The sequence below is a fragment of the Beauveria bassiana genome (assembly GCF_000280675.1).
Source record: "Beauveria bassiana ARSEF 2860 unplaced genomic scaffold BBA_S00023, whole genome shotgun sequence".
Lineage (NCBI taxonomy): Eukaryota > Fungi > Ascomycota > Sordariomycetes > Hypocreales > Cordycipitaceae > Beauveria > Beauveria bassiana.
The window spans coordinates 439,434-466,288 of NW_007930858.1; the positions used below are offsets into that span (position 1 = coordinate 439,434).

At 50.0% G+C, this 26,855-nt stretch overlaps 8 protein-coding genes across 8 annotated transcripts; 5 read left to right on the forward strand and 3 right to left on the reverse strand.

Annotated features, from left to right (window-relative positions):
* Positions 1-82: 82 nt before the first annotated feature.
* BBA_07251 (condensin complex component SMC1) lies at positions 83-8,281 on the reverse strand (the record flags this gene model as incomplete). The annotated part of the gene is made up of 7 exons (XM_008602348.1): positions 83-825; positions 887-2,195; positions 2,273-3,356; positions 3,421-3,516; positions 3,922-4,010; positions 4,612-5,289; positions 5,330-8,281. 7 exons carry the CDS (start codon positions 8,279-8,281, stop codon positions 83-85), a joined length of 6,951 nt encoding a protein of 2,316 aa, XP_008600570.1.
* Positions 8,282-9,361: 1,080 nt separating this feature from the next.
* Positions 9,362-11,011, forward strand: BBA_07252 (F-box protein; the record flags this gene model as incomplete). The annotated part of the gene is made up of 1 exon (XM_008602349.1): positions 9,362-11,011. The coding sequence occupies one exon, from the start codon at positions 9,362-9,364 to the stop codon at positions 11,009-11,011; it is 1,650 nt and encodes a 549-aa protein (XP_008600571.1).
* Positions 11,012-11,614: 603 nt separating this feature from the next.
* Positions 11,615-16,660, reverse strand: BBA_07253 (WD domain-containing protein; the record flags this gene model as incomplete). Its single annotated transcript, XM_008602350.1, has 13 exons — positions 11,615-12,981; positions 13,036-13,163; positions 13,220-13,522; positions 13,558-13,698; positions 13,860-14,017; positions 14,080-14,090; positions 14,133-14,294; positions 14,493-14,529; positions 14,813-14,911; positions 15,177-15,235; positions 15,266-15,287; positions 15,517-15,967; positions 16,017-16,660. The coding sequence occupies 13 exons, from the start codon at positions 16,658-16,660 to the stop codon at positions 11,615-11,617; spliced, it is 3,582 nt and encodes a 1,193-aa protein (XP_008600572.1).
* A 619-nt stretch (positions 16,661-17,279) lies between these two features.
* Positions 17,280-17,690, forward strand: BBA_07254 (Acyl-CoA N-acyltransferase; the record flags this gene model as incomplete). The annotated part of the gene is made up of 1 exon (XM_008602351.1): positions 17,280-17,690. One exon carries the CDS (start codon positions 17,280-17,282, stop codon positions 17,688-17,690), a length of 411 nt encoding a protein of 136 aa, XP_008600573.1.
* Positions 17,691-18,450: 760 nt separating this feature from the next.
* On the forward strand, positions 18,451-19,676 carry BBA_07255 (RNA recognition domain-containing protein; the record flags this gene model as incomplete). Its single annotated transcript, XM_008602352.1, has 5 exons — positions 18,451-18,487; positions 18,549-18,660; positions 18,719-19,065; positions 19,118-19,603; positions 19,654-19,676. 5 exons carry the CDS (start codon positions 18,451-18,453, stop codon positions 19,674-19,676), a joined length of 1,005 nt encoding a protein of 334 aa, XP_008600574.1.
* Positions 19,677-21,076: 1,400 nt separating this feature from the next.
* On the reverse strand, positions 21,077-23,898 carry BBA_07256 (secretory pathway protein Sec39; the record flags this gene model as incomplete). Its single annotated transcript, XM_008602353.1, has 3 exons — positions 21,077-22,148; positions 22,204-22,360; positions 22,416-23,898. The coding sequence occupies 3 exons, from the start codon at positions 23,896-23,898 to the stop codon at positions 21,077-21,079; spliced, it is 2,712 nt and encodes a 903-aa protein (XP_008600575.1).
* Positions 23,899-24,286: 388 nt separating this feature from the next.
* On the forward strand, positions 24,287-24,717 carry BBA_07257 (NADH:ubiquinone oxidoreductase 11.5kD subunit; the record flags this gene model as incomplete). Its single annotated transcript, XM_008602354.1, has 3 exons — positions 24,287-24,314; positions 24,373-24,512; positions 24,571-24,717. The coding sequence occupies 3 exons, from the start codon at positions 24,287-24,289 to the stop codon at positions 24,715-24,717; spliced, it is 315 nt and encodes a 104-aa protein (XP_008600576.1).
* A 1,441-nt stretch (positions 24,718-26,158) lies between these two features.
* Positions 26,159-26,596, forward strand: BBA_07258 (uncharacterized protein; the record flags this gene model as incomplete). The annotated part of the gene is made up of 1 exon (XM_008602355.1): positions 26,159-26,596. One exon carries the CDS (start codon positions 26,159-26,161, stop codon positions 26,594-26,596), a length of 438 nt encoding a protein of 145 aa, XP_008600577.1.
* Positions 26,597-26,855: the final 259 nt, after the last annotated feature.

Consider the following 26,855-nt stretch of genomic DNA (forward strand, 5'->3'; position numbering starts at 1 on the left):
ATTCACGAATCGCCCGTTTGTGCAGTCATGTGTGAAGCTTGTGTCTCTGCCTTGGTCATGCATGCTCTTGATCATGGAGCCACTAGCCTGTGCATCGGTCCCATGGCGGCCGCCAAGGAATATTCAGTCCGTCAAAGACTCGTCTCTCAGCTTCCTCCATGCTATCGGCGCTTCCATCACCACGCTCAAGATCGACCCAGCTACCATTTGCTCTATTGCGAATACCGCTGCTATCGAACTTGAGCCCCTTTTCCTTCTTACAGTACCGTCGGAGATCTCGTTGAAATGTCGTCTCACCGCTCCAGCCCAAGATGGCACATCCGACCGTTTTCCAGGGGCTGACAATAATATCAACTCGCCGGTGCAACGCTTTCGCATCCTTTGGATCGAGCCAGACAACCATTGCCTTGTCAAGGGTGTCAAAGCCTGCGCCCGATGTGCTGCCTTCACCTTTCCACTGAAGCGGTACTTGGCCTCGTTCGCTGTTTCTTGTTGACAGACTCAGTGTGTGTGTAATGTAGTTGTCGTTCTCGATGCTCAAAACAAGTTTCTCCACAAGACGTGATGTTTTGTGTTCCTCTTTATGTGACAATATGACATCAACATCTCCATTCTCTTCCCTGCCTCTCCGATAACCACCCACGACAATCAATTCGTATGCTTGGTCTAGACGGTGAGCATGGTCCAAGATGACATCCGCTATCCGAGCGACTTCATCGCGACCAATCTTCTTCTGAAACTCCTCGTAATACTTGACCCCAATTTGTTGTACACGGCTAAGCGATTTCCAACCATGTTCCACTACATCATCCAGATCCCGCCATCCTGATTGAGAGTGTCACTAACATGTCTTCTTCTCAAATGCTCTAGAACGAATGGAGCGTACCTTTTTGGTAGAAGTGTCTTGCAGTTGTATCACCCACCCCCCAAATGTCGTAGAAAATTCGCAGCACATCTATTTTTGGGTCTGCTTTGGATTCCCGCATCTCCTCAGTTTGCCCCGTTGCATGCCACTCCTGATACAGCTCGGCAATTTTACTACCGCAGCCTGGCAAGCGGGATACTTCTGCAAGGTAGTTAGAATCCAACATGCTAGTCAAATCTTCGGGTATCAGGGTAAAGGCAGTACCTTGAGGTTTCTGTATCTTGTAAGGATACGCCGCGATTGACGCTATGGATGTTGAATAAGCGCGTACCCCTATTTTGTCACCCTGCAGAAGACGAATCGTTCGGATGCTCTTCAGTTCATCTATAAAGCTGGAATTTGGCGGATTGATTGGAGTAGGCCTCTGGCACGAATAAGTTGTGTGAAGATGATATGGGATGAGGGGAAGCTGAATGTCGTGCTCTGACGTCGATTCGCGGGTTAAGCCCGGTTTCGCAATGGCACCCGCTGGCGGATACTTGGTCATATGTTGTTCTACTTTTTCTCCCCCCTCAATCTGCGAAGTCAGGCGTTCGCCTAAGCCTGATTTTTCATCTGCCACGCGCTCAAGGATGCCGCTGGTTGTTGTCTTGCCCGAATCGACTTGACTATCGACGAGCATCGATGTGCTGTGTGTCCTCTTCCGTCCCTCATATACAATGTAACTTGACATCGGCAGGAGTTCATGTTTCTCCAAGGATTCAGTTAGCCATGACAAATGCACAACTCTCACAACAGAATTGTCTGCTTCCGAAGACGACGCTGGCAACTCTAGCTTCTGGCGCTTGGGGTACCGCCCAGCAGGTCCCCCATCTTCAGCAGCTTCATGTCCCATTGCACCAGCTTCAATAGAGTCCGTATCTAGCTTCAACCGGCGCAGCTCGAACTGAGCGCGCTGCTTGTGCGATACTCTGCCCAATACTACTTCTGCTTCGTGGACATCATAGGTCAGCGTTGGGATGCTCTTCTCTAGCTCGTGTAACTCTGCAGGCTTCAAATTCGTCTGCAGGAGGAAGATGATTGGCAGAGATAGCGACATGAAATCGGAGATTTTTTGTTCGCAAGGAGGCGAAAGAAATTGTTGTCCAGTGGCTGGATGATTGGGTGAGAAACAGTGTATTAACGAACTATGACGAGCACAAACATACCTATGGCAGACAAGCTGAACACAGACAGAGAGACCCTCCGCAGAGCAGCTGACCCGCAATTTTTCGGTATTCAGCTCTCGACTTGCTGCCAATTGGAAAACCTCCGTGATTTCGAGGCAGATCTGCACGAAACACAGTTGAAAGCGCATGTCAAGTTTTCAGAAGCATCGATAGAATCATCTTCTAAAAGCTATGATACATCTTCGAATTCCATTTCATCTTCTTCTTCTTCTTCTTCATCATCATCATCGTCCCCGATGTCATTCACCGCTGTATCTGTTTTAGTACTGGGCTCGATTTTTGCCCTCTTTCTGGTGTGGTCTTCTGAGCCAGGTTCGTCTTTAAACTCCTCCTCAGATGGGTCCCGCTTCATCGACTCGCTGATATCCAAAGTATGCGAGCTTGGATCATTGACAGTCTCTGGGACATCTTCGAAATTATCTTCGTCCTCGTCAGAGCCCTCCTCATCTTCAGGGTTATCTTGTTGCCTCTGTGCAGCTTCGGCTTTGAGCGTCTCAAAAATATCGTCAATCTGAGCGATGGCCTTGCTGTCTACATGCTTTTGCTCTGAATCATCGCCGGCTCCAATTTCCTTCTTGACTGCGGTAATTCCTGTTCCCATAGCGCCAGAGAAGGATTCTCCAGTGACAGTGCTATTTGACATCCATGACGGCAATGCATTCTGTGCCGCCAGCTTCTCCCGACGGGCAATTTCGGCCTCTTTTTCTGCTTCTGATGCACCCTCAACCGTAGAAATGTTGACAGAGATGAACTGAGGACCAGTATTTGTCAGTCCCTTCACAGCCATTGGTCTGTTGAGGTTCGCATCCATAGGCATCGTCGCCACAACTTGGTGTGTAGCGTCGCGAACCACCGGCCTAGCCTTCGCGAGAGCGCGATCAAAATCACACTCTGGTATGTGTACGTTGTCGATTTTCTGTAAAAGATCACTCATGAACTTGAATTGGTCGTTCAGTCGAGTGGACTGTTCATGGCCACCAGCATTACGATCTGCTTCAAATGTAAGGATATGGCCGCAGCGATGGCATATGAAACCGTTCGGGCCATGGCTGTCTAACACCTCCAAAGGTGACCATTCAGCTTTGCAGAATGGACAAACGTATTCCTTCTTCTCTGCTGTCCGCTCCGTTGTTCCTTGGACATCCTTGTCGATCGTGTACACGCGCCATTTGATGGCATCAATGGTGTGTCGATAGTTTATGTAGTACCAGGTACGATTACTCGGTCGCGGGTTTCCTTCTCGAAGTTCTGGTCTTGTATGTCTGTTTTTCATACACCATTGTCAGCCATCTTTGCGTGTAATAGTAGACCGAGTGGAAAACTCACACTGTCAGGAATCGATCTTCTCGAAGTTTTCCGCATATTTTGTGGAGATCTTTCGGATTTGTAGCCATCAAGTATGCCAGGTCGTCATCGCGAAGACTACTATACTGTTAGCAATGGGTCTCGCTTTGTCCTTAACGCGAGCAAGGCATACGCTTCATGGAGGATGAGCGCGTCTATTACTAGTATATCCCTGGTTGAGTAGAACGCTCGCATCACCGATTTGACTAATGTGACAGCGAGATCCATGACCGTAGACTGTGCGAGCCGTATGTTGTATGGAAGTTGTACTTCGGCTTTGACTTTGCGATGCTCGAGTTCGTTGTCGTTATTGTTGTCGTTTAGCGCAGGCGCAGCCACTCAACCATGCATTGGATCGCAACGTCGTTGCTAAGTTTCGGTAGATCGAAAGGGGCTTGGCCGCCGCGGCTGCGCTTCGTATAAGGCGGATGAGCAAGCGTATACCACCACCAACGTCATCTGTTAGCAAAAAGTCATGCGTACACGGTGACTTGGCGGCGGTGGTGTTTTTCCAACTGATGTTCTTGGGGGATGCACGATAGGTAGTAGGATCGGCCAGTCTGTGAACACAACTAAATAAAGTGGGTACACCCTGAGACTCGCATCATCAATAGGTTTTTAGAACTGGCGAATCTCAACATTGCGTAGGCGACGGAATTGCTCTTTTTCTACTGTCGCAGAATTTCTCGAGAGATTAGAACCCATAATAACTGCGCACTAGCATCTACAGCTATTGGATATCGGCCATTCCTTTTGAATGTCCGAAGGCCCGCGAGTGATCACTCACAAGGATATCAGCTAATTAGAGAGACAGAAACCCCAGGACCTTCATTCCTAGGTAGTAAGGTAGTAGACCATGAATATCACGTAGACGTCCACAAGTATGAAAGGGCGCCGTAAGGCAGCATTATTACTCAAGTCCCAGCGTACTTGTATATACGGCTTTGTCAGTGGTTAAAACATTGGCCGAAGCCTCGACGCAGCTAAAGGGAATACATAAGGCATCACAACGCAGGGCCCACAAGTACCATTCAATCGAAACGCCCAGAGCATACCAGCACTATAACTCCAACAACTTGTTCCCATCCGATAGTCATTTCAAGCATATCTCCTCAGCTGAAGCACGGAAAATTAGCAAATAGTGACTGACATATTGAGAATTGCCGAACTCACATCCAATGTCAATGTTCTCGAACTGTTTACTTCTTGGTCTCGATAGACTCCTACCAAGCTCTCGCTGTCTTGAAACAGACCAGTCTTCAAACTGATGACGATAAATTGCATGCCAGGACCAGCATGCTCGCGGATGTACTTTTTGATCTTATCCACATTGGCATTATCCAGTGCTGCATCGACCTCGTCGAGAACGAAAAACGGGCTGGGCTGGTAGCTATGAATAGCGAAGAGAAGTGCCAGCGCAGCCATAGTCTTTTCACCACCGGAAAGGTGTTCCATGTCACGGAATCTTTTCAGGGGAGGCATGGCGTGGTACTTAATGCCAGACAAGTACGGCATATCTGTGTCCTCCTCAATATCAAGGTAAGCCTGTCCTCCAAGGGGGTAAGCATCCGACCGAGTCAGGTCTTTGTAGACATGCGAGATCTGCTCCTGGATGTGCGTGAAGGCCTTGTTGAAGATTTCGTATCGTTTCTGTTTCACATTGCTGAAGGCTTCCTTCGCCTCCTGCGCAGCAGTCTTGGAGTCTTCGTATTCTTGATCAGTTTGTTTCAGGCGAGACTCAACACTCTCAAGTCGTTCCATGGCACGCATATTAGGGTTCAACTTTTCCAGTTCACTCGTCAGGTTTGTGATGCGCTCTGTGAGGGAATCATCCACGCTCGGATCATCGGACTGATCACTACAATTAGCTCTTTGCACAATACTGGGAGACTTTTTTGAATTCTTCACTTGCCTGCTTCAGGTCATCACCCAAGCCATCAAAATTGATTTCGATGCCGTGATCGTCCAGCGCAAGGTCGACCATTTCCTCGCCCTCAGCGTCGACGTCCATGGCGTCTGGATCTTGGCGCAGCAAATCGTCTTCATTGGGCAAATTGTCCAACGCGCCTTCCGCGAGCGGAATCTGGATCTGCTCAAGCCGACATCTTCGCAGCAACCCAGACTTACCAGCACTGTTCTTTTGCAGCGTCGTTTCTAAGGCATTGATACTCTTGTGCAGAGCTTCAATATCTTTGCCACGTTGTTGTACTTCGGCCTTGGCCTCGTTAACGCGCTCGCTCTTCTCGGCAAGATCTGCTTGATGTTCCTCTAGCGTTTCCCGTAGAGCTTCGAGCTCGTCCTGTTCTTCGCGCATCTCCTTTTCAATATCGGCTTTTTCCTTGGTATAGGCCTTGATATCTTGCTTCAAGCGCTTGATCTGCTCCTGCATTCTCTTGATACGGGACTCAGTATCATTGTGTCGGGCTACTTCCCACTTGAGGCGGCTTTCCAGGCGCTGCTTCTGAACCTCGTACTGATTTCTCTTCTCCGAAACTTCTTGCTCGAGTTTGCCTTGGGAAGCGTCGAAAGCACGAATGTCGCTATACCCGAGGCGCTTGCAGAAGCCCGAGAAAATTTCGTCTTCCACTTTTCCAATTGCGTTCTGGAATTGCTGTACAGTGGAAGTGGTGCTTTCGAGCTGTTTTGCTTGTTCTTTGTATTTTGGTTGGATTTCGCGAAGCTGTTTCTTTAAATTTTCCAGCTCTCGTTTCTTGCTCGAGAAGTTCTCTTGGAAGACCACCAGCTCTTCATTAGTAGCTTTGGCACGACGTTCCAAGCCAGCTAGCTCAATCTGCAGTGTCTCCTCCTTGCTGCCACGTCGGTCAGCGCGAGGGAGTCGGTCGATCTCTTCTTTCAGTTTTGTAGCCATCCTCTGGAGGTTCTGAACATCAGCCTCCTCGAACTTTCGCTTGCCTCCCTTGGGTTCGGGCCCTCGGCCACCAGTCATGAGACCGGCTTTATGAATGACATAGCCTTCTAGAGTGACTGCCTTTACAGGAATCTTCTTCTCGTAGCAAATGTGCTTGGCAACATCTAGAGTTTCGCAAACCACAGAGCTTCCGCAAGCATAGGATAACGCGCGTTCAATGGAGGAATCAAAATTGATGGTGTCAATGGTGAGTCTGGCTCCAGTAATGCCTTTAACAGACGTATTCACGGCGTTGACTTTAATGTTGTCCAAAGGAATGAAGGTCATCGGTGCAAACCGTTGTTCCTTGAGGTACTGAACACAGTCAACGCCCGTTTTCTCTGTGTCAACAACTACCGAGTCGAAATCTCTTCCCAGCGCCACGATGATGGCTTCATCGTACTTTTTTTGCTTCGGTGTACACAAGTCGCCGATTCTTCCTCGTACACCAGGAAAAATGCGTCTCAGAGATGCAACCATATCTTTCAAGCGCGTCTCGCGGTCATTTTGGCGACGCCCATCATCAGCCTCTCGCAGCTTTTTCGCGACATCTTCCAGCTTTTCTTCTAATTCGGTCCTTTTTTGGTTGGTTCGAACACGCTCGGACTGGAGCTGATTGAACTCTTTCTTCTTGGCGGCGATTTCACTGGAAAGACTCTTTGTGACGGTCTCCACGGCATCTTTTCTTTCTCCGATGCTGCTGAGCTCGGACTCTGTTTTGGAGATGGCGGCCGTGATGCTGTCAACCTTGCCTTTCAGGTTATTGACCGTGACTTCATCTGCCTTGCGCTGCCTCTCCAGATTCTCAAGCTTTGTATGATCTGTACCGGAGCTGGCAATGACTTCGCTGCGGAGCGTATTATATTCTTTGCGATCAGCATCGCTAATTGCCACGCCTTGTTTTTGCATCTGCTCCTGGATGTTTTTTTCGAAAATTGACTGAGCCTTATTAACGCTTTCAATGTCGCTCTGCACCTTTTGTACAATGTCTGCTTGCTCATCTCGCTCTTTTACAACTTTCTGGTTTTGAGACTGCAGTCGATCGACTTGCTGCGATGACTCGTGTATCTTTTCATCGAATGGCACCAGCGCATTTTCGCGATCCTCAATCGAACGCTCCTTTTGTCGGATCTCTCGATCCACCCGACCAACGCGTCGCGAGACTGATATTTGTTCTCGGCGTGCAGCTTCGAGTTGCCCTTCGTAAGTCTCAACGTTGCGTCGCAATTCTTTAAGGTCCTCGTGGTGACTGTGAATGGCGGCGCTGGATTCATCCATGGCTTTCTGGAAGTGAAAAAGCTTCCAAAGACACTGCGTTACGATGGCCGCATCTTTCTCATCCATCTTCTTTTGAAAGCTGTCGGCTTCTCTCTTTTGCTCGCGATACTGCTTGATTTCGGAATTAATTCCGCGTCGCCTGTGAAGTTGGAAGTTCTGATTTTCGACCGCCTGCTCAGCAGCAGCTTGGAGATTTTCGTACTCTTGTTTATACTCCAGACTTCCAGAAATGTGTTCAATTAGGCGTGTCAAATCCTGGGGGGATTGAGATGCAATCGCCTCGACATCTCCTTGGAATACGAGAAAGTTTCTCGCTTTGATGAGAATATTTTCGCTTTCGAGAGCCGCATTGTACTGTTGTGCAGTGACACTTCGGTCATTGATGCGATATTCGCTTGCGCCTTGATTTGTAATGGAACGTTTCCACCTATGTTCTTCGCCACTATCATCCTCATATACAGCCATAACCCATGCAGTTTTTGGGTCGCCACGAGATGCCTTGTCGTCGCTTGCTTGTGCTTGCCCATTCGTCGCGGCAGAACCGTCATCGTTGATCTTAGATGTCTTCAAGACTCGACCTCGGTAGACCAAATCTTTAAGGTGAGCAGATCGAAGGTGAGAAGACTTAATGCCGAGCACAAACGAAATGGCGTCCATGCTGTAGGAGGGTTAGCAGATGGATGCAGGATGGGTGGAGGGGCCTGGTGATTCGGGATTGACTTGCGAGTTGGATTTCCCCGATCCATTTGGCCCAATAACAGAGGTGAAATACGAGTCGCCGAACAGAAGGGTGTGATGCCCTTTGTAGGACTTGAAATCTGCGAGCTATGTCAGATTGTCCGTTCGCGTTTGGAACAGTCTGTCTGTCGTAAATACATACTGAAAAGTTCAAGTCGATTAAGTTTTCCCATATTTTCAAACTAGAGCTCAAGTCTCTTGAGGCGATTATGAGCTGGCGGTGCGCAACAATGGACAGATGCGAGAGGTCTACTCCGGCAAAGGAAGCTGTTGGCGGTGATTGATCAAAAAATTATCTTTTGCCCAGCACGTGAAATGTGCGAACGCGTGGAGCAAAGCGCTCACGCGAATGTTGATGTAATCGGGTTATTTCGAAAGATTTCTTGACAACACCGTCAATCATAATACCGAGGCGCTGTGTGGAAGTACCTTTCGCGATGCTGGCGCAAGTTTTGATGCGAATGACTGATTGCGGAACGCGTCGCGCGGCTGGGGGGCGTTGAGGGGAGAGTGTGCCGCAGTGCACGGACCACCCTCACTCCAACACCAGCCGTTCCAGGGGAAACATAAGGTAAATGGGCAAGTTATTTAACCAGTGGCCCTCTGGAGCTGTGCAGATACCCTAAATACTTGGACGAACCCACCTGCTAGTTTGGTAAGCCTTCCAACCCTCTTACACATGACAGAGACGAGATTCCCTGTTTCAACTCACGTTGTGCCGCCATAACGCGCCATCTCTTGTCGCAATCTCTCTCACACCTCTCTGTCTCTTCGCTCTCTACCCAGCCCCCTCGGCTTTTCTCTTGTCGCTGTTTCTTTTTCTGTGGTGACCTACTACGGCCATTATTGACAGCGTAAATCACCAAGCTAACGGTAGGTATGCTACTTTCGAGACCGCCTCGGTGACGATCCGTGCCCTGCAATACACACACTTCCCAATGGAAAGTTGACACGTTTGCGAAATAGCTCATAACAGTCTGCCACTGTTCAAACGTGAGCATGGACGACGAACAGCCAGCGGCGGTATCGCATCCGAACCCGAATGCGACATTTCAAGATTCTATATCCGACGAGCATCACACCGAGCCTGGCCTAACGTCACCACTGAGTTCATCGCCTCCCGACCCAACAATCCTTGACACGCCCAGCTTGATTGCAACAACACCTAAAAGCCCCAAGCTATCGAGACATCCTTCCTTCTCTGGTAGCAGCTCTTATCACGATGACTGGGATTCGCTCCCACCCCTGGATCGCCTGACGGTCCTAGACCTCTTGGACAACTTCGCATTGCCACAGCAGCTGGAAAAACTTCAGAAGGGTATTTCTGCTCAGACTGACAAAGTACGCCGGTCCAGAGACGCGCTGAAATCAAAAACTCAAACTGCACGTCATCGAATGGTCGAAGAATGGAGGCGCCGGGTACCTTCTGCCGACGAACAGTTTGATCGATATCGAAAGCGAATGAGGCAGCGCGTCGACAAGCTTGGCAGGCAATGGAACGACACGAAAGCCATCAGCTTGCGCGAGAAGATATCCTTCATTTGTGGAGTTATGAACATCTTCATTAGTGGCTATCTCATCGGCGGCTATCCAGAATATTTTCATCTGTGGTACACTGTTCAGCTCGTGTATTTCATGCCCATTCGCATGTTTACATACCACCGTCGTGGCTACCATTATTTCCTTGCCGATCTTTGTTACTTTGTCAATGTGCTTCTCATGCTCAGTTTATGGGCGTTCCCTTCCTCAAAGAGACTTTTTACCGCCGCTTTTTGCCTTGCATTCGGCAACAACGCAGTCGCCATCATTATGTGGCGAAACTCTCTCGTATTCCACAGCTTCGACAAGGTTACGTCGCTATTCATCCACATCATGCCCTGTGCTACATTGCACTGTCTGGTTCATCTCTACCCAGAGGACAAGCTGCAAGGTCGCTTTCCAGCTATCTGGGCAATCAAAACAGCAAAGCCCGGCTCGGCGACTGCTTACGCTAACATCGTATCTATGCTGGCGTGGAGCACCATCCCATACGCCCTCTGGCAACTCAGCTACTACTTCTTCATTACAGTCCGCCGAAGAGAAAAGATCGCCGCCGGTCGGCCGACATCATTTACTTGGCTTCGCCGTTCATATGCCAGGACTTGGATCGGGAAAATTGTTCTATCGATGCCCAGCACGTTACAGGAGCCCACCTTCATGATGATTCAGTACGTGTATGCTGTTCTCACTATGTTACCGTGCCCTCTTTGGTTTATTAGCCGCTATGCATCGACTCTCTTCCTCTTGGTAGTATTTGCCTGGAGCATATATAATGGCTCTACGTATTACATCGATGTCTTCGGCAAGCGGTTTCAAAAAGAGCTCGAGGCCATGAAGACGGAAGTAGTCAAATGGCAGACCTCACCAGAGCTCATGCTCACATCCCCCTTGATGCAGCCCCAAACAGAAAGTGTGGTCATTGATCCCCAACCCAAGAAGGCTACCGGTACGCCTAGTTTTGAGCCCAGTGCTCAAACTGCGAGGGATGCGATGGCTAGAACAACAAGCCTCGACCGCATCCCGCTTCTTGATGATTACACCACCGCAAATTCAACTGGTTTTGATGGTGGAGCGCGAGATGTGGCTCGCGAGAGAAAGTCTACCGAGTGACCACTCAGTTACATGGCGCTGTCACGCGGCGTACGATTTGCTGAATATGGCCTAGTTTTTCGCGATGGCTGTGTGTCGAAGTGTTGATTCTGACTAATTTTTCTAATTTTACTTATGACGGGCGTGTTGGTGATGCCTTTCACTCGAGGAACAAAGTTCGGATAATGTTTGAAGCACCTGATACCACATAAATGCAACAATGGATCAATGATTATTGCAAAGCTGTAACTGAATGTTTGATTTGCTTGGCAGGTCTCAGGGTAAAATAGTCTTTTCCTGGCGTGAATTCTCTTCATGGTAGACTTATGAATGTCCAAAATCTTGCTATGTTTCATTAATCTCGCTATGCTGCTAAAACATAATGCAGATACAACATTACTCGCTTCTCAAACCGTAACGCTCCCGAAATTGCCGCGCTCATGTCCTTTCCTTGCCCTCTTTCCGCTGCTTTTCTTTTCACCTCTAGCTGTTGCGGCCCAAATGGCTTTCAGTGCAAATCCTTGACAGCTATCAACGCGCAATAGTTGACCAGCGCCCGGCAGCGGAAGTGTTTAGGTGCTATTGTGGGAGGAAGGTGAATCCAATCGAAATAGATTGCTCAATCTATCGAATAATACCCCAGTCTGCCAGTTTCCCACCGCTGGCTTCTCCGTCTTCTTTAGTGCCTGGTCTTCGGCCGAACACCGACCAGAATCGAAGTGTTTCATCGCCGGCTCCTGTCACCACAACTCGCCCATCAGGGCTCATTGCAAGATAGAGAACGCGGTATGTGTGGCCGGTAAGACTTGCAACTTGCTGCATTGAAGGATACTTCCAGACAACAATTTGGTTTTGGCTATAGCCGTGAGTCGAGACGATTTCATTCGAATTTTTCGACCAAGCCAGATTACAAACTTGGCTTCCGGTATCGATTTCGTTGATGACGGATCCCTTGACTGTATCGTGGAAGATAATCCGCCGGTCCGCCGTACCGCCTCCAGACGCGAGCAATCCACGCTGGTGCGGTGACCACGACATTGCTTTGACTGCAGCGGTATGATCCGAAAATTTCCACAGCGGCGTTTCTGACAGCTTATCCCATACCATGAGTTTATTATCGTTGCCGCCACTGGCAAGCTGTCCATCCTCGCAATTCCACTTGAGGCCGCAAACTTCCTGCTTATGGCCAACGAGTTTTCTTAGCCATTGGTCTGGCGCCCGGACATCTCTGTGATAGATGAGCCTATCGCGGGAGCCTGAGGTAAGAATGTGTGAGTTCCACGCCAAAGAGCCTACCCGAGCTGTGTGACCTGTCATCGTCCTCAACCGCCTAGTCTTTTCAGCATCCCAAATCTGCACGAGACCCTTGCCAGTTCCAATCGCGATATGGGTTCCCTTTTGTATCCAGGATACGCTCGTGACAGTGTCGTCTTCTAACGTGCAAAGCTTGTTCACCTTGCTTGTTTGCGCATTCCACATATACACGCTAGATCCTAAGCCCACACCGAGTACATTTGCACTGCCCCAGTCTACCAAGTTGAGGTAGAAATCATCAGCTAGCTCTGGTGCGTCAAGAACCTTATAAGGGACTTTATTGACTGAGCGTGGTTGCTTTCGAGGGCTAAGCAGCATTTGTTGGCTGCCCAATCGTACCGGTGATAAGCTGTAAATTTCCGCCCGAGTATCTAGGTTTAGCCCATGACGGCTCTGAGGCGTCTTGGTGGGGGTAGGATGACCAGCGATACGGTGATGTCTAGGAGACATGTATGTAAAGAGATTCTTGTGTGGAGTCGATGGGGTGAGCGAGGATGGGAGTAAAGTGGTCGGAGTATTGTTCGGTGGCGTGTGAGACCGTGTGCCATCAGCAGGGTTTATTCTTGAAGTGTTCGGGAGCGAATTGTCTGGTGAATGGGATGATGTTGCCTGTGGCACGGAGCTCTCGAACATCTCTGCGCGTAGCAGTGTCGAAAATGTTCGATTTGCCTCCTCCGCTGCAAAACGATTAGCATCTTCGACGCAGAGAGTCCATAATTGTCTATACTGACTTTTTTGAAAATGTAGCTCGCCATGTGGCGTCCGCTTCTTTTGCCTCGATAACGTTGCCGGCGAGCCGTCCTCATGGAGTAAACTAAAGCTAGCCTGCAAATCTTGTCCGGAGCGGCTCGGAATAAACCTTGAAGGTGTCAGAAGTCAGTAGCACTCCTAGTAACAAGCCTGGCGTTACTATACCTATCACCATTGATCCTCTGGCGCTTTCGTCGTGGGCTGGCGCCTGGCGTGCTTTCCCGGTGCGAGCGATGCATCTCCCTTGCCAGAGCACTATCGATAGAATCTGTATCAAAGCGTGCTGTCCTCGTTGAATCCCGATTGCCTAGCCCATCGCGAATACGACGAGCTGAAGTTGTGTCCACAGAGCTGCGTGCCTCTAAGCGCCCACGTCCACCAGGTAGTGGCGAGGATGCTTGCGCACTCCCAACGGACGAAGACTTTTCTTCGCTCATAGCAGGAGGTTTCCGGTCGTAGAGGGCGCAACTAGGGTAAAAGATATTTCTTTCAAGCTTTCGTACACGCGCTGGTAGATGCAATCAACGGGCTGCTGCTCGTCACAGGTAAACTCAGTAGAGAAAAGAGTTAGATATGGCACGCCTATCTTGATCGCTGTGTCATCTGCTTCCAAAAGCGAGAAGGTAGTCCAAGGACCAATAAGCCTGGGATGACAACAAAGGGCGAATAGTGTTTGGTGGTCAATATTGAAGCTTGTCGGTAAGCAGTCGAAGGCGCAGGAAGGAAAAGGCGCAGTGGAGGGAGTCGAGATTCCCTTCGCTATGAGTTTATGAGGAGATGCACGTTAGAAGCAATGTCCGCCCACGTTGACTCTGAGCACAGTCGGGGGAGTTGATGAACGAGGGAGGTTGAAGTCTGGGTAAGGAACTTGGGGGGCGGGAGGAGGCGGTTACGGGGCGAGACAGTGGTGGGTGGTCCTGTCAGGATCGCTGGGTCTCCCCAGGCGCGCCAGCTTAGGCCACCCTGTTTTAAGTCCATAACAACCACTGACCCTGCACAACCTCAGCGTCCCCTTATTGGCTTACAGTACTGCGGTCTTTTAAATGGGTAGTACCTGCGTACCAACCTACCTACCTACAAATAGGTACTGGATGCATTAGGACGTTGTTTTGAACTGTCAAGCTCTCCTCGTGTCGTGTCGCGGCAAGTGCAGAATTAGTTTCCTTCTCTATCACCAGTTTTTGAGTATCATTGTTTGTCCAGCTAATAGCAGGAGGATTCGCGACACGCTGTCCTCGTACTGCATCCGTACGAAGTACAGGGAATTAAATTGAGGTGCTGCGCTTTTCAAGGTACCAAAGAAATCTGAGAGGGCGCCTCGGAACAGATGCTTCCAGCGCGGTTTTCATAAGGCGAACAAAGTTACCAATAGATACCTACCTACTCGGGTAGGTACCAAGGTAGTTACGGATGCTCCGTATTCCATAGAGGCACTTACTTCGGGCTTGCAGAACGGGCCGTTGGCGGCGATCTACCTAACTACTTCGTAGGGTCAACTATTTAGAAGGGCGTGAGCCTGTCACGCATGCGAGTTGGGGATGCAGGGATGTGACGCGGTGGTGGGCTTATTTTTAAGGATGGGTCAAAACAATCACAAAACGAGGTCCAATGCAACTCTCGATCAAATCTGTGAGCGTTTTCCATATAGCAGATGATAATCTACCCGCCTGCAATATCTATGCCAGTTCTAGAAACCAAATTAACTTGGTAGTATTATACTCGCAGTATTGGTCATTTCCATGAGCCTTTCATACTCACCATGAAACCCATTGTTATCACGAAAAATAGCTCGGCATGGGTCATTGTCGTACTCTTAACGCGAAACTGGCGCGACACAGATCGCGTCTTGCGCGCCAGCTATTTAACACAGTAGCGGGGTAAATGGGGCCAGTCGCTGCCTAACTCTCCACAGCCAATCGAGCCACTCAGCGCCACTGAATCGCGAGCAAACACGCTGCCCTTCTCAGTCGCGTAGTCTGGCGCAGGATAACAAAATGTCGAATCCCTTGTGCAAGACCGAACGGGTCGAGCTTGCGTTAGATCAACAGATATCACTCTCTCGCGCGAAACCAATAATAGCATCACAAAAGTGCTTGAAGGACCGTTCAAAGCGGCTACTTACATGAGCAGTTGATCTGCGCTTGAAGCAGATGTGCAATGACGTTGAATAATTCATCATTACTATTAGTCGGAATTACCAGCTTCGTCTACCTATAAATGTGATCATGTCTGGCTGTAAGATTCAGTTTTAAGGGGCGTCCGAAGGCAGCGACGAAAATATAGAGTGATGCCGATATCTTTTTGTAAGTGTGGCCTCAAGTAGTTTTTATTTGCATTACACACTTCGAGCATGTCCTATTACCTCCTCGCGCGGCTTGCCTTGGTGATAAGCGGCCCAGACGCCATATTTAAGCTGTGGATTCTGCTTGGGCGAGAAGACGTTCACGCCAGCCATCACACACCGCCTCGAAACCGCCGATGACTTCTCCGCAAACACCTGCGCATTCTCGTTTCTGCAATCTCTCACCCCAATTTCCCCGAGCAAGCCACCTTTCTCCCTCTTCTCTTAGCTCCTCATCTCTCCTCAGCTCGGCAACTAGTTCTCTCGAGCTCTTCAGTCTGCGAGTTGCCGTGGTAACAGTTTGTCGGGACATATGGAGAGTGTCGGATAGATAGCTCAAGGTCTGTATCAGTTCGGCTGTCACAGAATGCAGTGCTGCTAAGGAGTTGAAGGCAACGGTTGAAGGTGTTGGCATGGCTTCTAGCAGCGACACTAAAAGAGGCAATAAGTCGTCGATCGTATCGAGGTCAGGTGCAGATGCCAAAGGTGACAACAGAGGGAAGGTCAGATTATGGAGCTGACGAGTCTGGTGTGCAAGGTGGGTAGTAAGCGCCGTATGCGCTGTGATGAGCCTGTAACCAGTCAGTATGGACTTCATTGTGATAGAGGCATTGTTCATACCGTGATGCATTCCCCTCAACGCTTGACTGCGACCCTAAGTCACGCAAGCTATTGGTTACTCGTTTAAAGACCTCATCTTCTGGTCCGCCATAACTTTCTGTTCCACGACGAACCAGAGACTCCACAGCATCGATTCTAGCAAGTAGATTCGCAGTGAAACCAGCAGCATCTAGATCGGATTCAGAGCCATATTCACTGCCATCATATTCGCTCCCTTTCCTCTGGTGCCCACGTCTCGGGGGGGAGGGGACAGCAAGCTTAGCGTCTTTGGTCTTCTCTCCATCGCTGGCAGCAGTACCATTCACGTCAACTCCGCAATCGCGAGTACCGGCAAGCTTCAAGACTCCCCCGTTGTCTCCGTCGCCTGAAAATTCGCCCAGGACGCCGTCGTCTTCTTCGCCAGAGTCTGAAAAGGCATCCGCGAGCTCGTCTGCCAAGTTTCCCATGCCGTTGCTGGCCTGGCCACCCCCGCTTGTGAGTATGCTGATGTCCAGTGTATCTTGGTGTGTAAGGCTATTGCGGAATGGGGTCGCAACGTCACTGACAGACGATTTAGAATGTCTGCGGGCATTTGCTAAATCGCTATGGTCATCGGCAACAGATGACTGTCGCGAGTGCTGTGGCAGCTGTGGTGACGCTGGCATCTTGGATGCAGTATTTAGGCGGTCGCTCACCGCCAAGGTCCTGGCCTGAAGTACCGCCGCCGCCCGTTGTTATTGTTGTCGCACCGCAGCACTTGACGGTGCAGAAAGCCTTGCGCCGGATGGCGAGTCGAGTCGGTCACGCAGGCACGCGAGGTCGAAGTACGCGCGACGCGGAGGAAAGAGACAGAGTATGCAGTGTAGGACACATACTCAGTGGAAGTATCAGGTAGGTAGGTAGGTAGGTGGTTATGTGGTCGAGCACAGGGTGGGTGGAGCTTGATTTGTTACCCAAAATCTCCAGGTGGTGGAGGGGTAGCACCAAAAATAAAATTGTTGCCGAGACGCGACTTGTCAGTAATTCATGATATTTCACCCATTAGTTGAGCGAGTCAAGGCGTATAGCCATGACAACATTTCGTCGATTTCGCCCTGATGATGTCGATAAGTTCTCGAAATGCAATTTGGATCCTTTGACAGAATCATATGAGCTTGGGTTTTACCTCCAGTACCACTCCAAATGGCCTTCTCTCTTTCAAGTTTGTGAAGACATGCATGGAAACATTGTCGGATACAGTACGAGACCAACAAGTTCCAACGTGTGCGACAGATATTAATCACCATGGCAGTCATGGGCAAAGTCGAATCATCGCCAGACGCTTATAAATACTCCGAGCACTATCTACCTTGGCATGCACACATCACTGCCCTTACTGTTGCTCCCGAAGCTCGTAGGCTCGGTATTGGTAAGATCTTAACTGAACAACTAGAGGCAGCTGCCGATGCCAATCATGCATGGTTCATGGATCTCTTTGTTCGGAAAAGCAATGAGCGGGCCATCACATTCTATACGAGCCTGGGATACAGCATCTTCCGAGTGGTGAAAGATTACTACGGAGACCACGCCACGGACGCTACCAAATCTAGCGAAGATGCGTTTGATATGCGCAAGTCCATGAAGAGAGATGCGGAGCATGCGCATGTCCGCGTGGACGGGGAAAGTCACGAAGTTGATCCGGAAGATGTGTGGTGAAGTGGTGTCAGGCAGTACAAGACAGGCTATTTAACTAGCAGCCGGGAATTCTATTGCTGTGGCATAGCATCATGTCAGGTTGATAAATAATACTAGAACCGTCATGGCGCAAGCAACGCAATCCCCAGGTCAATAATCAGGTGAATAGTTCAATGGAACGATTCACTCCTCTCAAGAACGACAGGTTCATCAACTTGTACACGAGATCGGCACAGTTCTAAAAATTGTCACGATATTCCACCAACGTCCTGACTTTACGACATACCACGTACTTTAGAAGCGGAACGAGAAGGATTTTCCTCCTAGAGACTGGCCGATATGCTCTTGACTGTGTCGAAAATACATGTGTGGTGTTCATATCGGTTCAGGCGCATGATACGAGCTCTCATGTCTGTAATAAGAACAAAGCGCATCCGTGTGATTGTGTGATTGTGTGCACGTAAGTTAAACAAAAGAATGACTAATAAATGAATATTGCAAGTTGGCCAACAGTTGGCAAACTGCCATGTGGGGCTACTCAGAGCCAGCTTACGTTACCAGAACGGGCTCAGTTCGCGTTAGCTTTGCCGTGCGAATCAGCGGTCTCCGGATAATGTCCGGCCATTCGCCGATTTTTTGTTTGCATGGCCTTTCAGCACTGTTTTCGCCTCTCGCATGCCGCCAAGCTGCCTGCAAACATCAACAAACGCAGCTTTCAGCCATCTCTTGTCACTTCAATTCATCTATTTCAAAAGACACAAGTAAGATGGCAAGTGCAGCAATGGATTATGAGGCGCCTAATGGCGATCGCTACGATGGTAAAGTCTTCCGGTTCTCTGTCGCGGTTGACTAGTTGTTAACTTGCTTTTCTTCGCACAGACGAAGCACCTCGCTATGAGCGTGACAACAGGAGTGCTTCCCCACGACCCGGTCGAGATGAAAACGACACCGGGCGTCGCCGCTCTGCATCGCCTACAGCGCATCCCGATAGGTTTGTTCAAATACTTCAGCCAACAAGCGACGATCAGTGCTGATTCAGTGTGCCAAAGCGGCTCGAAGGAGACATCTGCTCCCAAGGATGATGACGACGGTGCTGTGAACCCCGGGTCTAACCTCTTTGTGACTGGAATCCACCCGCGTCTGTCAGAGGCCGAGGTTACAAAGATGTTTGAGAAGTACGGTGACGTTGAGAAATGTCAGATTATGAAGGATCCTCACTCCAAGGAATCGCGTGGATTCGGTTTCGTCAAGATGGTCACTCCGGAGCAGGCGGATGCCGCCAGAGAGGGCCTGCAGGGAGAAGTGATTGAAGGTCGCACTTTGAGCATCGAGAAAGCTCGCAGAGCTCGACCGCGCACTCCTACGCCTGGCAAATACTTTGGTCCGCCCAAGAGAGGTTCGTCATCGTCCCAGCCATCAATCAGCTATCTTTGCTAATCCGAAAGTAGACCCGCGCCCCCGTCTTGATGATCGCCGCCGTGGAGGTTATGGCGGTGGCTACGGTCGTGATGACGGAAATCGTTCTCGCGGCTACGAGCGAGGCGGCAACGACAGAGGTGGCTATGACAGAGGCTACGAGCGCCGCTATGATGACCGTGGTGGTTATGATCGCTCCTACGACCGTTCTGGCTCTGGCTACGACCGCGGCTATCGCGAGGACAGACGCCATGATGATCGAGCAGGGTATGGACGCGACTACGAGCGCAGCGGATACGACCGCCGGGACCGCGATGAAAACTATGGCCGCGAGAGGCACGGCGGACGCGATGACCGCGACCGCCATGGACCGCGAGGCGGTGCTGGTGGCTATGACCGTGAGAGATACGATCGTCAAGGTGACCGTGAGTCTGGCCGCCCTCGTGAATCTGCTGCGGGAGGCTCTGGCGGATATGCCGATTCCGCGTCGCGCTCCGAACCCCGAGAACAATACGGAGGTTTGAATTAGTGATAAATTCTTCGACTGGCAGCAGCTAACTACGTATAGGTGCTGACGCCATGATGCGGTAAGCTGTTCGAATCATCCGTATCGCTCTCCCCGCCGGATCTAGGCCCTGTATAGTTTTCTTTTATCCTCTGGACTGCTCGTGCTCAAAGCCTTCTGTTCTGTCATTCTTTTCATTTGTCATTCAATCTCGCGCACTCATGTGCGAACGCTACGGTCAACAGTGTTTCTGGTCGAGAAACTACTTATCCAGGGGTTTCCTTCGCTTTGCGACGGCTAGAGGAGAAATCTCGATAATTCGCGGCTTCAACCAAGAATTGGTACTTGTTTGGGCTTGTCAATTGTGCGACAACGGGAATACATGTGCACCAAATTGGCAGCTTTCGGACTTTGCAAATCAAAACTCTTCATCACCCACGCATTCTGCGACTGCGTCTTTAATAGCTTTTACAACCACGGCTCAGAAAACGTCGGCTTGGATATGTCGCCATGTGAACCAAGGACCAATTAAAATTCGACTAAGACGCCGTTAACTCTTTTCTACTCTGAACTTCCATTCACTACGCCTTGTCAGGTCTGGGGTTGTCGACCCTCGCAGCTTCCATCAAACAGCCCATGACCAACACGCATCATGATGTACACATGGGCTGGATATCGACCCAAATACCGTAAACTCCCGTCATTGTCTGATCTGCTCGTCATCAACCTTACACACGTTATGACGGCTATTGACTTTGCCGCCACCGACGAATTTCTGAGCAGCTCCGCATACTCGGTTCATTCGTTGCATTATCTACCCACAGCACTGCAGCTCACTTTCATAGCCGCCCTCACCATCAGCATTGATTTATCTGATACGTTCGCCACTGAGATGCAGCTCTCACGGACGTTTTGATGAGCCAAGGCGTTGCGCGGTGACAATGCTGTCAATTGATCAATACGCCAAATTTCGAATTGAGCAAGGTAAGTGATGATACCATTAGAGTGTGGCTGTGGTCCTGTTCACGCCCGAAAGCGCGGGGATTGGGTGAATCTACGGAGTGGCCATGTACTCGCTGCGTGCTTCTCATCGGATCGTTACCATACTGCCTCTTTCTACCTAGGCCACTCTTCTCGTGCCACACACTTCGTAGTCAACTCGGCCATACCAGAATTTCGTGGCTCAAACGACCCTCCGTAGTATTTGCGAATGACTCCTGACCGCTCGCCGATACGCTCGCTGGCGGGTCCGCAGTCTCACTTGTGCTGGTCCTGTTATGAGTGTAGAGTTCTGCTTCAGAGTCATCTCGTCGCTCCACCCGTATAATCATAGGATCGAACCCTTTGGTACAAGGCGATCCTGGTCAAATTCGAGTAGCTTTGACGTCATGATGCCATTCAAGACGGCTACATTGTCTCCCTGAGGCAATCTTCTGCGTTTCTGGCGTCTATTGAATCATACAAAATTGCTTCGTATCATATGATATCATTCGTTACCGGCGCTCCCTCCATTGACAGGCGCACCAAGAAGCCAACCAACACCAGATACAAGCGTCCCGGTAGCAGCTTCTCGAAGTTGATCCCGTTTCCTTGTACGAGATTCGGTTTGCTCTTGCAATGGAGCATGGCTTTCGGCGGCTGACGACGTACCTTGAAGACTGGGCAGAGCAGTGAAGTTTCGTTGCGCGATTCTTGCAGTGGCTCGAGACAGATCAAACAGCGACATTGGTGCCTCCTCTCCCTGCCTTGCCGCTGTACTAGCAGTCATGTTGCGAGTTGATTGGCCCGGTCGCTGAACCGCGGGATCGAAGTTACCTGGCAATGCGCTGAAGTCTCCCGCAGCATCCCAGGCCGCCTCATTTGCAGCTTCTTCCCTGATTGCTGAATCTAGCTGCTCTTCGCATCTCCTGAAGCTCTTTAATATCTGCTGGAGTTCTGCCGGGGGAGCAGCGCGAATTGCCGTAGCCAGACACTCGATTCTCTGTTCAAGGTGCCTTATTTCAAGATTGCCACTGGCTGTTCCCAGGTGAGTAGGCTGTTGTGACCGCTCTGTCCGAATGTACTGTCCGGCTTTCAATGCTGCCGTCCAAGACCAGGCGTCGGGCATTGTAATAGCTTGATCCAGTCTGGTAGTCGTTGCCTTCCCAACTCGGCTCACAACATACGAGTAAGCAGTTTCAAAATCTTCCTCATTTAATGCCGCTTCAATGCACATGGCCACTATCCGCTTCTCGGCAACAAATAGTCCCCGCTCAACATCTAGCGACGTTACTGCTGGCCTGATCGACGATCCAGGTGAAGTCAAGCCAGCATACACCATGTTGGATCCCATTTCCAAAAACTCCTGTAGGCGTGTATAGGCTTTCGGATTTTGGTTTAGCACCTTCTCTATGATGATGATCGGGTCAGAGTGTACCCGGAGTACAACCGGGCTGAAGGGCTCGCCCTGCTTGAGAACAAGACGGTAGTCGCTCAGCGCGTGGCTGGCTCTCAGGAGAGCCTCTACTCGTTTGACTGTCGGGGAAGTCTTCCCGAGCATGGATGGAAACGTATGAATTCTATAGAGGTATTAGCGAAAGATATAACACCCAACATGGGCAATTATTTACTCACATCTCGTCGCATTTCTTCAGCCCGCCGCGAGTCCTATTAGGATTTGATGCATTGTCAAAAGCATTCAGAGCAGAATGGTAGACAGCATCTTGTAGCACATCTCGAGCCAGTGGCGGCTCTTTGGCATTTTCATACAATTCCTTTGATAACGAGTATCCTACTGCGAGATTAGCGTATGTGTACACATTTACCAGACTGCAAAACCATCATACTTGACTTGGAAAGCAAAGTCTTTAGAATTTCAGTCTCGATATGGTCTCTGGAGACCATGCCCAGAGGCCCACAACTGTGCGACGACAGTCCTGTATTTTTAGCTTTCGACCCCCAATCAGATAGCCACAGGATGGCTTCTCTTGAACGCTTCCAACAGGTATCATCATTGCGTAGATTTCGATCGGCTATAGCTCGAAGCAATTTGCTGAGTTCCCCTTTTTGCTCTCTCTCATCCCCAATGAACAGTAGGTCTCCCGCTTTCCGTACAGACCAGGGCACACCCAAGCTCGTGGAAACAAACGCACTGATTGTGAGCGCCGTAATCAATTTCAGAGCTTCTGGCGTTGCTGAAGTGAGGGGGTTTGATGTCTTCAACAAGTCATGGCGCATAAAGGCGGACATTGAAGGGTCGCCGCCGAGTATCGTTTTGAAGGCTGGCAGGAGCGTAAAGTCTGACATGATCTCCTCCAGGGTGAAGAATGACTCCGCGTCATCAAGTCTCTTGCGCGTTATGCAGCACACTCTATATGAACTTCGTAGAGCGTCCTCGCTTGACTCAGTGACGCTGTATACACAGGCAACAGCCGTGGTAGCGTACGTCTTAAGCAGATATTGGACTTTATCCTCGGAAAGGCTCATCGTGAGATGTTCGCCGAAATATATGTCGCGTGGTCCCTCCCAGTGGCAGATTGCACCAGACACACTAGTCCATGATTTCGTTGCCCATGAAAGTATAATATCTTGAACTTGTTCCCACCCCGGACAGCTTAGCCCGATGCCGCTCTCTGGTGCATTCTCATGTTTCCAGCGCCTTTCATTATGCAACCATGGTGCAATCAAACCTCGGAGATCTCGCCCAATTGCCTCTCCATCTTCTTCAGTGGAGTCGGGAAGTAGGAATCTCGCCGCGGTCCGGTCCGGTAAATTCTCAAATTCGGACAGAGAGTACTCGGGTGAATCACTTGTGTGGTACTCGCAGCTCCGTCTCACGAACGGCAACACCGTAGATGCAGCCCAGTGGTTTAAAGAAGGGTCTTTGTCAAGGAATGGCCGGAGAAGATCCACGAGCTGCGACAGGGCACCCACTTCTGCATTGATTCTGTACGCTCTTTGGAAAATGAAATCTCGGACAAGATCGTCGTTTTTGCCGTTTTCCGCATTCTCTCTGTATAATGGAAGCAGATGAAGCTTCTTAGCCTTTTTGACCGCAGTTTCATCGTTCAGTATGTCGACCGAGGAGGTATCTAGCTCGAAATGGGCCGGGGCTCGTAGTTGGCCGTCTGAAAGATCACGCAAAAATTCGGTGTAAGCGCATGGCTCGGCTGTCTCTGGGAGATAGGTAAGAATAACGCGCAGTAGAATTTCTATGTGCAAAACATGGGCGTTATGGAGCGCAAGAGAAGCTAGCTTGTCAATGTCGCCTTGGGCTGCCAGGTATGCCGCCAAGAGCAGCACCTTGGCTGGTGTTATACTCTTGCCCATACCTGGTACCTTGGTACCGTTTCTGTATCTGAATTGCAAGCCCCTTGTGTCTTTGCTCTTTTGGCCAGTTTGCAGGAACAGTAGCTTCGCTTCGCGTCATTCGACAAGCCCTTGTGACGTCTGTACCCGTGTTCTATTCCGATATGCGTCTATGGGGGCCATTCACTTGTACTGTACTTAAGTGGGTACCACCGGGGATATGTCACAACCGATGAGTAGTCTTTAACATAAGTACACTTTTTCACGACCTCTCCACGCTGAACACGTGTATATTTGCTAGTAACTCTCTATTTAGCCGGCCATTTCCCGAATTTTAAGGACCCCATCTCCAAAGCGTCCATTCTTGGACACTGGTCTTGTATCCGACGAAAGTAGCAACTCGAGCATCATGGCGTCCGGATATGGAATGCATGGGGGTATGTCGCCTGACTATGGACTTCCTTGCCTTCATCAGAGAATGTTAACCTGTTCTAGGCGTTGGACGCTGCTTCTCCTTCTGGCAAGAGGTGATGGGCTGCTACGTTGTCAATACCTCCTCCGATAACGACTCCGGCAAGATGAAATGTACATTGGCACTCGAGGACTACTACGAGTGTCTGCATCATAAGAAAGAGGTCTGTTACGTCATGCTTTGGGGATGTCACTGGGGTAACCGATGCTGACGGCGTGCAGCATGCCAGAGCGTTGGCTATGCAAGCTGCGTATGCCAGGTCTGAGGCTGCTACCGCACGAGACGATGCGCCGAGCGCAAAACAAATACGCAGCTTGGGCCTACTGGGGAAAGACGAGGAATCGAAGCAACTCCTGGGACGGGACTAGGCTAGGTCAGCTTTTGCATCGATAGCGCGAGCGATATATGTACTGATTGATATCAGTACGGCTGGTCGATGCTTCATTAACTCTTATCTTGTATGCTCGACCTTTAATGGGCTCGGTGAATTGCAGTACATTTGTTCGTGGCTTTAGGTACGAAGATAGTGAATATTTCACACAACAGTCTGACAATGGTGACCGTTCGTGGTGTTGGTGTTGCTCTTTTTGTGCCAGTTGTGTACGCCGCACTATCGAAATTGTGACTGCCAAGTTGATAAGTTGAATTGTTGTCTTTTCGTATTTACTCGGTTGATACTTTGTGTCGCTATAGTGCATTTTCGCGCATGACCTGCTATTTCTGTGCGTCTGTGACTGCTTCGCCTTTGTAGGGTTTGCTATTACTCTCTTCGCCTAGCCAGCCGTGTAAGGACTTCGTACTTTGCCTCGACTTGTGCTTTTATGATCCTGATTCTATGGTGTCTCGTTCCATGTGTTTGGGGGAGCTTCGCGGTGTAATCTGTCACGGTCAACGCTCGTAGAATTATCGGCTCGCCAAGCTCAGCTCGATTGTGTCCCATTCTGTCGGCACACGCGGATGCTATCCACGCTGACAGCTGGTCAATCTTCTGCCGTGTCCTATGTCGGTCTATGTCTTCGATTTTACCTTTTGATATGTTTTGTCTGGACGTTGTCACACCACATGATGTACATTGTCTGCTCCCAAGGGGGTACTTCCCTCATTGCGCACTCGAGCGGTGCTCTGTTGCCTTCTACTGCCTCCCTTTACCCGTACCCCCCCCCTCACGAGTGAAAACACAGCTACCCGAGTGCTGATGACCGTAATAGCACGCCAAGGCTCTGCAAATCAGATTTCAGACAGGGTATGGCATACATTAGGTAGCCCAAAGATGATGTGAAGCGAGGCTGATTCTGGTGCATACATGGTACCCTATACCACACTGTTGCGGCACACACGCCCTGTGTATTGTGCAGGGGCCGGAGCCACGAGAGCCTGTAAAGTCTGTTGTGCGCGGATTACTTTTCAGGAGTCAATTATTCATCGGTCATCTCGGACGTTGAAACTAACGCACGTTGTGGAACAATAGTTTACCGACACCCCCGTCCCGCCGCGAGCCTTGTTTTCTCTTTCCCTCCCGGCTGACCGGTATAGTGGCTCGGGCTCTCAACCAAGCCCCCGGTCCAGCGACGGACGTACTGGTACGTATCAGTAGCAAAGTTCGCGTAACACCCCCCAGTTTGCCAGTCAACAGTCCACACTGTCCACAAAACAGGGAGTGCCAGTGCCAGTTGCGGGGTTCTGACACCAGTTATCGCACGCGAAGAGAATATTTGATTGGCCAAAATACGCAAACTGCTAGGATCCTGTGCTCACTGCAACACTCATCTACTTCGTAAAAACCCCATGTCGAATAGCAAAATCACCATCATGCCAGCCGTTATTTACCCCAGCCAGTTATGGGCCCAGCATCGACCTGAGCCCCAGCCGGTGGTTTCCAAGCGGATAGAGGCCACCACCCCTTTCCCGCATAGCAGCAATGGGTACAAGGGCAGCGTCACGAAGTCAGCCCCAATACTACGCATTGAATACATGTTGCCGAGAGAGATTGGAGCATTGGGCGTGACGAGCAACACAATGGCAGCCACAAAGACAGAAACCGAACTGACGGAAAAAGAGAAGCGAGACAGGGCGGCTGTGGTCAGTGCGGAGCGTGGAGAGGACACGGGAAAACCGGTGCTAAACGCACCCCAGGGTGAGCACAATTTCGAGATAAGCGAGAACCGGTACGCCCAGATCGCTGGGACAGCAGCATGGAGACAAGACGTACGAAATACAGAGCGACACTGGCTTAAATCAAATAAGTAGAGAACACAAGGAAAAAAAGGAACATTATCAACAAATGCATCAAGATTGGGCGTCCTGCGTAACAGAGAAGAATACGCGACCGTGATGACAAAGTCGCGTACCAGCTTAATTGAATTTAACATGATGCTAAAAGGTGTTGTCGATGACAGGTGACCTGGGCGGTTTCTCAATGTATGATCAGATAGAGGACTCAGGGTATTGTACGCCTAAGCACACATAACTGTGAGCCAAGTTACTGAAATGGCTGCCGCCGAGAGAG